Source organism: Desmodus rotundus, chromosome 12, assembly GCF_022682495.2.
Source record: "Desmodus rotundus isolate HL8 chromosome 12, HLdesRot8A.1, whole genome shotgun sequence".
Taxonomy (NCBI): domain Eukaryota; kingdom Metazoa; phylum Chordata; class Mammalia; order Chiroptera; family Phyllostomidae; genus Desmodus; species Desmodus rotundus.
The window spans coordinates 39,710,408-39,722,547 of NC_071398.1; the positions used below are offsets into that span (position 1 = coordinate 39,710,408).

A 12,140-nucleotide genomic window follows, 5' to 3' on the forward strand; every position below is an offset into this window, starting at 1 on the left:
TATGGTAACTTCTGTCTCTATAGTAACCACATATCACCACTAGTGATCTGTTCTCTATGAAAACCCCTTTTCCACTTGGTCCTCCTCCATCTCCATGGCAACTCTGAAGACTATGGCCCACAGACAATGGGTGACCAGTCTCCACAGTAACTGGTGTTATGCTGGGGACCCTGTCACCGTAACGAGGACCTAGTCTGCAAGGTAGAAACCTGTGGCTCACTGGGGATGCTGGTCCACGGGAGGGATTCCCGCACCAAGATCACTTCCTCCCTCCATCTCCACACGTCCCAGGGGTGACATCTCCATGGAAACCCAGTCCCACTCACGTGCGGTTGCAGTATGTGATGCCATCTCCCTGGTAGCCCCGCTGGCAGTGACATTCGTAGCTGAGGGGTGTGTTCAAGCAGGTGGCCCGAGGGTGGCACCGTGCCAAGCCCAGGCGGCACTCATCCACATCTGGACAGCGGGCATACGCCCATCGGGCAGGGAGGGCCACGGACAGCCCCAGGCCCTCCCCCACCCACAGGGAGCAGTTACCCCCACCCAGGGGCCCGGAGAAGTCCCCCTGGAGGCACCTGGTGGGTGGGGGATTGAAGAAGGTGGTGGAGTGGGACGAGATGACAAAGAAACAAGAGACAGAAACAGTGACGGGGAGAGATGAGGCCAATCAGAGGGAGAGAGAAATATGAACATGGGGAGAGAAACAGGAGGAGAAATGGAAGTGACAGAGAAAAACCAAGAGAAGTCAGACCAAAATGATTTTGAAAGACAGGAGAGAGACAGAAACAGGGGATAGTGAAAGGGAGAGACAAGGAGACAGAACCAGAAAGTCAAGAATAAAGACACAAGGAAGATGAAAGAAAACAAGTCACAGGAACAGGGAGAGAGTTGACGGGGAGAAAAGAAATACAGGGAAGGGGAGGGGGGAAACAGAGATGATGGTCAGGAAAAGGCAGAGAGGCAGAGAAACAGAACAGCTGTTAGAATCAGGGCCCAGGAGAGCTACCTGCCCCTCCCCCCCCCCCCCCCCCCCCCCGCCCTTCCTCCCAGGCCTCACCGTCCCAGTGTGGGGTTGTCCTCATTGCCGCACCAGCCGCACTCATGGCTCTGCAGACACTCATGGCAGGTCAGGAAGCGGTCACAGCTCCGGCACCGTGGCTCCGAGTGCACGCTGCAGGCGACAGTGCAGGGGGCATCAGAGCCCGGCCCCCACACATGCCTCCACCGTCCCCTCTGTAGGCCCCACCACCCAGCCATCACCCTGACCGCACCTGTCATCCCAGCCTCGGCAGCCCCCATATGGGTACCGGGCCAGGTAGGCAGCAAACAGAAAGCAGGTGTGGGTGGACTGGCACCAGGCACACTGGCTTGAGTTGGCCAGGCAGTCCTCACAGGTCAGGCGCCTGGGGGTGGGGAGTAGGGTCGGGGTCACACCACGGCTGGTCTGTACACCCCCCCCACCTGCTCCCTGGGCCAGAGGGGCTCACTGGCTGCAGAGCGGGGGACACTCCTCTGGGCTCTTCAGGGCACCCCGACCCCGGCCCCGCCGGCTGCATGCCGCATCCCCTTTGCGGTTGGTGCTCTGATGCCACTCACAGAAGGGGTCCTGGGGGTTATAGAAGACCCCAGCTTAGCCCTGTCCCTTGGGCTCCCAGTGCCCTGCCTCCCCCACCTGCTCCACCCCTAAGACCACCCCTCCGAGCTCCCCAACTGCCTGCCCCTCAAGACTCCCTTTCAGCCAACAACATCCATGGCTTCTGCCTGCCCAGCACTCACTCCCTTTTGGGCGCTAGCACCCTTTGTATGGTCAAGGCGGGGCTGGTTCAATCCTGGCCTCACTGACTGGTCCTAGAGCTGGCACAAGACCCAACCAGAGTGAGTAAAATGCTCTCCTGGGATGTCTGTTGACCTGGAGGGTGAGTGGGGAGGGGACAGAAAGGTGCTTTCCCTCTACTTGGCTGAGCGGGAGAATGCAAGTCTGGAGCCTGCGGCTCCCTCGCCACCCCCAGGCATTGACCCTCCAGGAAAGCACGGGGTGAACTGCTGGCCTGAAGACCTGCTCTGGGGCCCTGCAGCCTGAGCCCATAAATGCCCCTCTGGTGAAGAGGCACCGAGTGGGGTTTTCTGTCCCCTACAACAGGGGGAGACCTGAGTGCCAGCCCCCCCCACCACTGAGCTCTTGCCTGCAGATTAAAGACAATTAAAGACGATGACCCCAGCTCTCTCCCCCTACCGCCACCCATGGGGTCCCTCGTCTGCCCCTGTCAGCCCTGGGGGGCCCTTGTGGACCCCTGGGTCCCCTGCTTTGGCTGCCTCCAACTCGAAAGTGCCCCTCTGTGACCTGACAGGCACCTGGGTGCAGGCGTGGCAGTCGCGATGCTCCTCACAGAGCGGGCAGAGGGCAGGTACCAGCACCAGCAGGGACCCACCGGCCCCACTGTCCCCGCAGTGGGCCCCACTCTGGCGCAAGTGGCAGGTGGCGCTGGTCAGGCACCAGCCACAGCCCTGGTCCGCCAGGCAGCCCAGGCAAGAGGAGTAGGAGGCGCAGGCCGCTGAGCGATAGGGTTCCAGGAAGAAGAAGGAGATCTCCTGGGGGAGGGGCATAGAAGGTCAGGGGTCTGTGCCCCAACTTCAGGGTCAGGAGTAGAGGTTTGGGTCAGAGTTTGGAGCTAAAGACTTCGGTGTTTAGAGACGAGGCTGAGAACTCAGGCACACACCAGGTCAGGATTTAAGCCATCAGCAGACAAAAGGGGACCAGGGTTTGAACCGATCTAGAGATCAGAGGTCAAAAAGTATGGCGGGCAGAAGTCAGGGGCGGTGGGGGCACGGCAGGGGCTGGAGTATGGGATCAGGTCAGAGTCTGGGGGTCAGACAGTAGGGTGTGGAGGGTGCAAGGTGAGTCTGGAGTTCAGAAGCCCAGGTTTGTGGCCAGGGTTCAGAGGGCCCAGGGGATCTGAGGCCCAGGCCTGAGTACTCACGCTGCCACCAGGCACACCGGTCCGGTCCCACAGCAGCGTGAGCTCGCTGTGCCCAGGGCCTGCGGAGCCGTTGAGCTGGCCACGGATCTCTACCGCATACTTATGGCTCCGGCCGGGCAGTGGGAAGAGACGAGCAGACCCCGGGCGCTGCAGCCGCCTTGTCTCTTTCTCCTGCTGAGCCACCCAGCGCCCTACCTCCTCCTAGGGTAGGGGTAAGGACAGGCAGGGGCCTCAGGATCTTCCACAGCCCCCGACCCCGGAAACCTCTGAGCACTTCAAACCCACCTAGCAGCCTCCTCCTCCTGGGAAGAAGAGGGGCACGGTTCCTTAGACTCTGAGAACCTCCAAGTGTCCCCAAAGCCACCAGTGACCCTCCTCCTCCTCAGAGGAATCTGACTTGCTAAGACAGACCTTCCCCACCTTCTTTAAAACCTCTCTCCACCAAAGTGTGTTCCCAGAACACCCTAGGGCCCTCCCTCCACTGAGGACACATCTCCTGGCTCTGATTTCTCCCGGTCTCCCTGCACCACACCCCCGGCCCCTGCACTGACCACAAACAGCCCTCGGAGTGCCCCAGGCACTCTCACCATGTTCTCTGTGTCAGGGCCACGGGCCATTTGGGCCAGGACATGCAGGCGCTGGGCCCGGGCCCACACGGCCACGTCCTCGGCCCCTGGCCCGCCAGGCCCTCCCGGAAGCAGTGGGTGGATGAAGCCACGGTAGACCAGGGACACGTCGGTCTCTGGGCTCGGTGTCAGGGTGATGGTTGTGCTGCGGACGATCAAGACCTGTGCCAGCCAGGGACAGGGTGTGCATGAGAGCTCTCTGCATAGCCTGCAGTCCCCACCCCTCAGGCCACAGCAGAGGCAAAAACGGCCAGGCAGCTCCACCTCCTTCCTATTTCATGGAATGAAAGACTGAGGCCGGGGGAGGGGAGGCCATTCACCCAGGGTCACTCTGGGAGCAGAGTCAGGGCACCAACTCAGAAAGCAAACAACAGAGTCCCGGCCCTGCTCATCGCCACCCCTCATGAAACATCAGTATCCTCTTCCCAAACGGCCCACCTTTCTACCTAGGCCCTCAGGAGTCCGGATCAAAAAGTGAAACAGTATCACTTCACTATGGGGTTTGGGAGACTTCCAGGTTAGCGAACACACCCATGTGCCGGGAGGGTGTTGTACCCCCAGCCGCGGGGCAGAAGCCCCTGTGCCCAGAGCCCTCTGGACCGCACCCTGTGTACCGTGCTCTCCGTCACACAGCAACCAAGTACGCAAGGTTCTTTTTTTAAAGGGATCCCAGACACGACATTCAAAGAAATGGACATACTACGTGACTTATTGCTCATACGTGCATTTGTAATTGCAATGAATGGAATAACCCAGGGTTCATCGTGAAAGGCTGTTTAAATAAACAGCAGTACCGCGGCACATTCCCTCAGTTCTCTGACGGGAAGACTGCCGGGATGTGTTAAGAAGAAAAGGAAATAGTAATATAGTGTGGGTAGTATACTACTTTTTGTGCAAGAAAGAAAAATGATTAAAAGTCATATTTACTTGTATTGGAATAAGCAGACCCTGGGAGGAGATAAAAGAAATCCAAACAGGCCTGGGGAGAAGTAGGGTAGCCTTGAGTTGGGCGGCCTGGGGACCATCTTCCCACACCGAGGAGGTGGGGAAGGGGGTAGAGGGGAGAGACTGCATGAATGTTAACAGCAGCACTATTCACGACAGCAAAAACGTGGAAACAACCCAGGTGCTTATCCGCTGATGAATGGGTACGGCGTGGCCGTGCAACGGAAGATTACGCAGCCATGAAAAGGAGTGATGTTCCGACCCACACAACAATGTGGATGAGCCTCAAAACCGTCATGCTCCGTGAAAGAAGCCAGCCACCAGAGGCCCCATATTGTTCGATCCCCTTTATATGACGCATCTACAGCCAGCAAATCCAAAGGTGGAAAACAGATGAGCAGTTGTGCCAGGGGAGAGGGGACTGGAGGGATTACTTAAAGGTAACTTCTGAGGTGACAAAAATGTTCTGACCCTAGATCACAGGTGGCAAACACAAGGCCCCCAGGGCCTCGACCTGGTTTTATCCGGCCCGGCACCTTGTTTCTACCCGGCAGCAGCACCGAGCTCTCACTTAACGGTTAGGGAGTAGTTACGTTTACACAGTCCTAACATCATATTCGGCCCTTTGAAGGCAACCGCGAGGCTGATGTGGCCCCCGGTGAAAATGAGTCTGACACCCTGCCCTAGAGAGTGGTGAGAGCTGCACAATATTGTGAATGTTCTAAATGTCACTAATGGTAAACTTTATGTTTAATGTATTTTACCATAATTTTTAAAAATGTTTTTAACTCAACAAGGAAAATCAAACCCTTGAATGTAAAGTCCTACGGGGTAAACACAAGAGTGATAAAGATCCATTTGGAAAACGACAACCCTAAGACCAGCCCTTCAACACTCACACTGGGCCCCGTCCCCAGCTCCCCACCTTGTCAGGCTGAGAGGCATTGGGCGGCTGCTGGAAGGTGAGCAGGTGTAGGCCAGGCAGGAAGCTCTGGGTGACACAGACCTCTAGGGATGTGACGAAGACAGGTGTGGGCCCCCACCAGCCCACGGTGCCTGAGATCTGCTCTCCTCGGCAGCGGGCCTGTTCTGTGATGACAGGAGGGTGGGGGATGGGGTCAGCGTGGGGTGCAGCACCGTCCCCTCCCACACTGCCACTGGCCACTCACCAGGCCGAGGGAGGCAGCTCTCATTGTGCACGCACCAGCCCAGGGCACCAGGCCCCCGGGGAGGAGCTACCGGGCTGCTGAAGGCCAGGCAGGCCTGACAGTCACCCAGGAGGCGCCCCAGGCCCAGGCAGCTGGCGGCTGGACACTGCAGAGAAGGAAGGGAACATGGGTCAATGTGCACTGGGGCTTAAGGGATCTGGAAAGGGCTGTGAATTCAGGAGTTTAGGGGTAGAAGGGGCCAAGAAATTGGAGAAGAGCATTGAAAGCCAATCTGAATGAGGGAAGACCAAAAGGACGAGGCCTGGGGATGTGGGTACAGATGAGTGGAAAAGGGTCTGGGAGAGGGTCAGAGTTCAGGGGGTCAGCAGTCAGGAATCAGGGATGCTGATCCTGGAGGTGAAAACAAGTCTCCCCGGTACACAGGGAAGTCCTTCTCCACTTGGTTTCAGCAGAGCGAGACACTGAGGACTGGTCTCTGTGCTAGGGGGCAGGGCCAGGACAGTCACTCACAGCCCCCGAGGGGGTACCAGGAGGCAGCGCGGCTTGGCAGGCCCCCTGACACCAGCTGCAGTCAGGGTCTCGAGAGCAGACACTGTGGCCCGTGTACATGGAACAGTAGTCCAGGTGGTACTGCAGAGAGATTGGGGCAGGCGCGGGGGCCCTCGCACAGGGGCCTGCTTCCCATACTCCCACTCATACTGATCAGCCTAGGGAACCCCAACTGCTCAGCACCCCGAGGACCCCATCTAATCCTCTTCCAGTGCCAGGGACCACTGCTCCTCTGCCCTCCCCCCCAGGGACTTCCATTCCCCCTCCCCCGAACCCGGGAACCAACATCTCTCCTCTCATAGCTCTAGGGACTCCCGCTGCTTATCCCAAGAACCCCCAACTTTCTCCATCATCTGTGGGAACCATTCCACCCTCTCCCTATCGCCTCAATACTTACATCTGGGGCAGGCGCCTGGAACACAAAGGGAGGCACCTTGTAGGCCATCAAATCCCCACGGGGCTGGCCACTGTACCCACCAGCCACCAACAGGACACTGCCACCAAGCACAGCTGCCACATGTGAGTACCGACCACTTGGAGGCGCTGCTCGGCCTAGAAGAATACAGACCCCTAGGACATGGGACCCCCAAACCCCCTACCACCTTCATGGCTCCCCTACCAAGACTACCACCCCTGGCTCTCCTAAGCCTCAGCCCAGACTCCTAGCTCCTGCTTAAACCCACCCACCCACAGAAACCCTCCCAGCCGGCCTGGCCCTGCACCAGCATGTCCTCTCTCTCCTGGGGCTCCCACACCTTCAGCTAAGTTACTTTTCAGACAGAGCGTGATCTTTGGTTCAGAAAAACTTGGGTTTAAATCCTGGGTTGAACATTTACTGGGGTTTAAATCATGGATTGACTACTAACTATCTGTGTAGCCTTGGGCAAGAGACTCCACATCTTTGAGTCCGGGTCCCCTCCTCTATAAATGGGACCATCGCCCTGCCCTTGGGGAGCTGCCTGGCTCTAACCTGTTTTTGTCTGCCTGGCACTAGCCTCCCATCTGGTGAAAGCCTGTGATTTTCCCCTGGAAAACCACCTTCTCCCTCTCCCAGGCCACAGGGCGCAAGACAAGCTATCCCTACCTCTGGCAGACGCGGGGTACTTGGGTTTTAGCCCAGGCCTATCAGCACCGGTGACTAGCTCAGGGATGTAACTCAAGTCCTACAGTCCTTGGGAAAAAAGAACACTCTCTTCCCTCTGGGCATTTGAAAGGCTAGAATATCACCCCAGAACCGCAGGGGACCATCTACAAAAGGCAAACCTGCTGGAGACTGAAGTAAACCCAGCTGAGGGTTGGAGAGAAATGGCTGATGCCATCATGTGAGCACCTGGATCAAGCCCAGCCGGAACTCACTCAAATTAGCCAAGAAATTCTCCCTTTTGCTTAAGCTAGTTGGGTTGGATTTCTGTCACTTAAAACCAAGAGTCCTGCCCTGGCTGGTGTGGCTCAGTGGATTGAGCACCAGCATGCAAATCAAAAGGTTACGGGTTCAGTTCCCTGTCAGTACCCAAGCCTAGGTTTCGGGCCAGGTCCCCAGTTGGGGGCACGCAAGAGGCAACCGAATGATGTATCTCACACATCATTGTTTCTCTTCCTCTCTTCCTCCCTCCCTTCCCCTCTCTCTAAAAATGAATGAATAAAATAAAAAGCAAGAGTCTTGACCAACAGGAAAGCGGTCAGTGATTGGCGACTCCCCACCCTCTCACTGAACCTGAAGGCTCCGTAAGCACGTGGGACTCGGCCCAAGGAATCACAGACCACAGAGGAGGAAGAGGCCTCCAGAAACCTCACACTCTCGCCTGCCCAGCAAAGGGTCCTAAAAGAGGGACGGGGATGGGCAGAGGAGTCCTGGACTGGAGAGCTCGAAGGTCAGGCCCAGGATTTATTCCTGATGGCAGCACAAGATGCCTTGGGGACCCCTCCTCTTCAGTTTACACCTCCTCCTCATGCTTGCCGGCTGTCCTCTCTCTTCTGTTCAGTGGGGTGGGGAGAACAGAGAGGCCTCTGGGAAGTCCATAGTCCCCTGAATGATAGGCCCACTTTGTGTATATAAACGTTTTTCTGAGGGAGGGGAGTGTGGCCTTCTTCTGATTCCTAAAGCAGTCTTGGATCTAAGGAGTTGGAAAGGTTCTCCGCACCCCCTTCCGGTAGGGCTGTCATCGCTGTTAGAAAGACGCCGTGTGGAGCCCCTCACCAGGCTGTCCTCGGTCTTCAAGCATGATCTCAGTTTATTCTCACAACAGCCCAGTGGCTTAAGTGTTACTATGAACCCCATTTTATAGATGGGGAAGTTGAGGCATAGAAATTAAATGATGGCTTTTGCACAGATAGTTCTTTGGAGACAGCCACCCTGGTTTTGCCACTTGCCCACACGGTGTGACCTTGAAAAAGTCACCTCTTCATGGGCATTTCCCTGGGGCAGCTAGAAATTAGCAAACCTGAACTGGAGCCTAGATCTGATGCTGCTGTAACTACCTCCCATCTCCACGGCAACAACGCCCTAATCCTGGGTGCAGCATAGGCTTGTCCCCTGAGACAGCTCCAATAGGATGGCTGGCTCACCTGGACAAGGACTAAGGTGGCTCCAGATTCACTGTTGGGGAGGAAGTATGACCGTCAGGAGCCCCTCAGGGAAACAGAGGGGCCACTCACCCTCAGGGGTTCCTGGAGGGGCAAGCTCAGCCCCCGACACCCACTGATGGCAGCCCAGGTGGTAGAAGAAGATGCCATCTTCATAGCACTTTTCCTCCTGGTAATGGGTGTGCACATTGCCCCCTGGGAGTGGAGAAAAGGGGCACAGCTGGCAAGCCTCGGAGAGGTGCGGCCGCCCACGCAAGGAGCCTCAGCTCAGGGTTGGCTTGGGCCCCTGGCAGGCAGGCAGACAGGCCGGCAGAAGCCTCCTCACCATAGACCACCATGTAGTTGCCCAGGACACTGGCCGTGTGGAAGGCCCGCTCTCGAGGGCCCTGAAGCCCATCCCGAGCCTTCAGTGTCGTCCACACGCGCCGATCCACGTGGAACAGCTCAGTGGAGTTCACCCGCACGGAGAACCTATGGGGGAAGGCACAGGAAGGGCTCAGGGCAGGAGGGGCCTCTGGCTGTTAAGAGTTGTGTGCTCACTCAGGGTTGAGACCGGCTGTGACAGGGTTTATGTCCCTTCAGAACTAGAAGCTCCTGTGACAGGATCCAGGTTGGGCTCCTATCTGGGTTCCCTGTATAATCTAGCCAGGGCCGGACACCAAGCAGGGGCTATTGGAATGGACAGACAGTGGAAGTGTGGGGGGCAGCAAGGCACCGAGAAATGGAGTGGGAGAATGAGTGCGTGACTAAACGAGAGAGGGTCTGAATGAAGGAAGGAGTGACTGGATGACCACAGGAGTCTGCCAGCAGGCAGAGACCACCAACTAACGGTGCAGGGGTTGGGCCAGGCCTGGCCCTGCAGAGCAGAGGGTGTGGGGCAGGCAGGTCACTCACCGGGCAGTGGAGGGCCGGTGTCCACCGTGAACCAGCAGGGCTCGAGATGGGGCATGGAACACCATGGAGTGGCCGGTGGCAGCAGGGGGTCGCCCACCTGCCGGAATCACCTGCTCCCAATAGCCCCCACTGGTGCTGTCAAGGCGGAAACGGAAGAGGCCAGAGGAGAAGAGGTCGTGCCGGGTGCGGCCACCAGACACATAGAGCCAGATGTCATCCACTAAGGCAGCTGCATGACCTGCCAGGCCTGGTGGCCCGGAGGAGCTAGAAGCAGGTGGTGCCAATTGCTCCCAGTGGCCCCTGCCCAGCGGGCTAAAGGCCCACACGTCGCTAGTGAGGGAGCCATCGGCCAGCTCACCGCCCATCAACACCAAGGAGCCGGCCCAGGCCACGGCCACGTGGGAGTGACGGGCAGCCTGTGAGGAAGAGACCAGGAGACACAGATGGAGAGGGAAACAGATGGTGACACGCACACAGAATGACAGAGAGGGCCAGGCACAGGCACAGAGACAGAGAGAGACAGAGACATAGGAAGGCAGACAGACAGAAGGCGAGACAACGAGAGACGTGCACAGAGAGAAGAGAGACAGACCCAGAAAGACAGACACATGTGAGTAAGAGCAGAGGAGACAGAGAAACATAGTAAGGAGGGCAGAGTCAGGGAGACAGAAGTAGAAGGACAAATGACAGGAAAACAGAGAGAAATAGAGATACAATCCAGACAGGGGGAGACACAGGAATCCAAGAGTCAGCGACGAAAACAGAGAGATGGACCGAGAGAGAGGCAAAAGACACACAGAAAGATAAGTTGCAGAAAGGGATATAAAGAAAGACAAAAGAAAATCTGAGCCCTGGCTGGTGTGGCTCAGTGGATTCAGTGCCAGCCTGCAAACCAAAGGGTCACCGGTTCGATTCCCAGTCAGGGCACATGCCTGGGTTTTGGGCCAGGTCCCCAGTAGGGGCTATGCAAGAGGCAACCACACATTGATGTTTCTCTCCCTCTCTTTCTCCCTCCCTTCCCCTCTCTCTAAAAGTAAACAAATAAAATCTTTTAAAAAAAGAAAAGAAAATCTGAGGTAGCAGAAATGAAGGGGTAGGTGTTCCTCTATCAAGCTGCAGGCTGGGGTGACTATGGGGAAAAAGGGTGGCTCTGAGGGGCCCTTGCTGGGACTGACAGAGTGGGCAGGTGCCTCCAGGCAGGGCAGAGGCGGGATCCATACCGGGGCAGGACTCAGGTCCCAGCGCTCCCAGGTGTTGGCAGAGAAGTTATATAGCACGAGGTCACCCAAGGCACTGTTGAGGTCCTGGCCTGTGGAAGGTGGGTGGTCTTGAGCCCTGGCCACAGGCTGCCAGGCCTCCAGACTCCAGATGCGCACCCCATCTGCTCACCTCCAAAAACGGCCAACAGTCCTGGTGGGGACAGGAAGGCACCAGCCGCCCCGACACGGGCAGAGAAGGCAGGGTCCCCGGCACTCACGTTGTGCCACCAGCCAGCCCCCTGGTTCTCCCACAGGTGCAGGTCACAGGCATGTCCCAAGAAGCCAGGATCACATCGGCACGGTCCTAGGGGCTGGGGGGAAAGGGACACAGGCAGGGGACAGAGCCAGAGAAACAGACAGGAAGACAGGGGAAGAGAGACAGAGCCAGAGTGAGACACACAGGGGAGAAAGGGAGGAGAGAGAGATGAACAGGAAAGGAGAGAATGGAAAAAAAAAATAAAATGAAGGGAGACAGAGAGACAAAAGGAGAGAGACGGAAACAGGAAGGAGACAAACCAATAGACAGAGGAAGAAAGCGATACAGAAACACAACCAGAGGAGGCAGAGAGGTGGTGGAGGCAAGAAGACAGACCAAGAAGAAAAGATAAAGATCCAGAGAGAAAAATGAGGATAGACAGAAAACAGATTGGCAAAGACGATGAGGTCCTTGACAGGGAGGCCCATGTCAGCCTGAGCTGGAAGAGCTCAGATCTGGGGAGGTCAAGGCAGGGAGGGCTCTAGGTGTGATCCAGTCCCAAAGATGGACACACATGCCTTAGGGCCAAAGACGTGGCTGAAAGTCAAAGTCCTGGCTCAGGGCCCAAGGCCACACAGAGCAGCTGGGAGGGTGGGCGGAGTCAAGCCTGGCCAGAGGGAGCAGTGTGGGTTCACAGGTGAGCGGTGCCTTGTGACTGGAGAACAGCAGTGGACTCGGGCAGAGGAGGGCCCCAGGCAGAGGTGGGGCGGGGCTGCAGTTACAGGTGGGGTGGCATCTGGAATGCGAGGGCAGGACTGTGGATGAGAGCAGGGGTGCTGGTGGGGGGTCAGTGTAATGGCAGAGGGTGGGGTGTCGGGCGGAGTCAGACGAGGGCAGAGTTAGATCTGGAAGATGGGAGCAGCAAGTCAGGGCCCCAGGGG

General features: G+C 57.3%; 1 protein-coding gene across 6 annotated transcripts in view; it reads right to left on the minus strand.

The window, feature by feature from the left end:
* MEGF8 (multiple EGF like domains 8) overlaps nt 1-12,140 on the minus strand; it is a 40,242-nt gene that overhangs the window by 21,454 nt on the left and 6,648 nt on the right. For 2 of the 6 annotated variants that reach the window (XM_053915087.2, XM_053915086.2), the window contains exons 4-19: nt 11,134-11,314; nt 10,965-11,053; nt 9,745-10,160; nt 9,176-9,321; nt 8,923-9,045; nt 6,665-6,819; nt 6,229-6,348; nt 5,719-5,863; nt 5,475-5,638; nt 3,566-3,766; nt 2,979-3,179; nt 2,353-2,589; nt 1,488-1,606; nt 1,272-1,403; nt 1,058-1,171; nt 327-575 (exon numbers count right to left, since the gene is read on the minus strand). In XM_053915087.2, coding sequence (XP_053771062.1) covers nt 327-575; nt 1,058-1,171; nt 1,272-1,403; nt 1,488-1,606; nt 2,353-2,589; nt 2,979-3,179; nt 3,566-3,766; nt 5,475-5,638; nt 5,719-5,863; nt 6,229-6,348; nt 6,665-6,819; nt 8,923-9,045; nt 9,176-9,321; nt 9,745-10,160; nt 10,965-11,053; nt 11,134-11,314 — 2,792 coding nt within the window. Of the gene's footprint in view, nt 1-326; nt 576-1,057; nt 1,172-1,271; nt 1,404-1,487; nt 1,607-2,352; nt 2,590-2,978; nt 3,180-3,565; nt 3,767-5,474; nt 5,639-5,718; nt 5,864-6,228; nt 6,349-6,664; nt 6,820-8,922; nt 9,046-9,175; nt 9,322-9,744; nt 10,161-10,964; nt 11,054-11,133; nt 11,315-12,140 lie in introns of those variants that run through there. The other 4 variants (XM_053915091.1, XM_053915089.1, XM_053915088.2 and 1 more) reach the window with 3 other exon arrangements.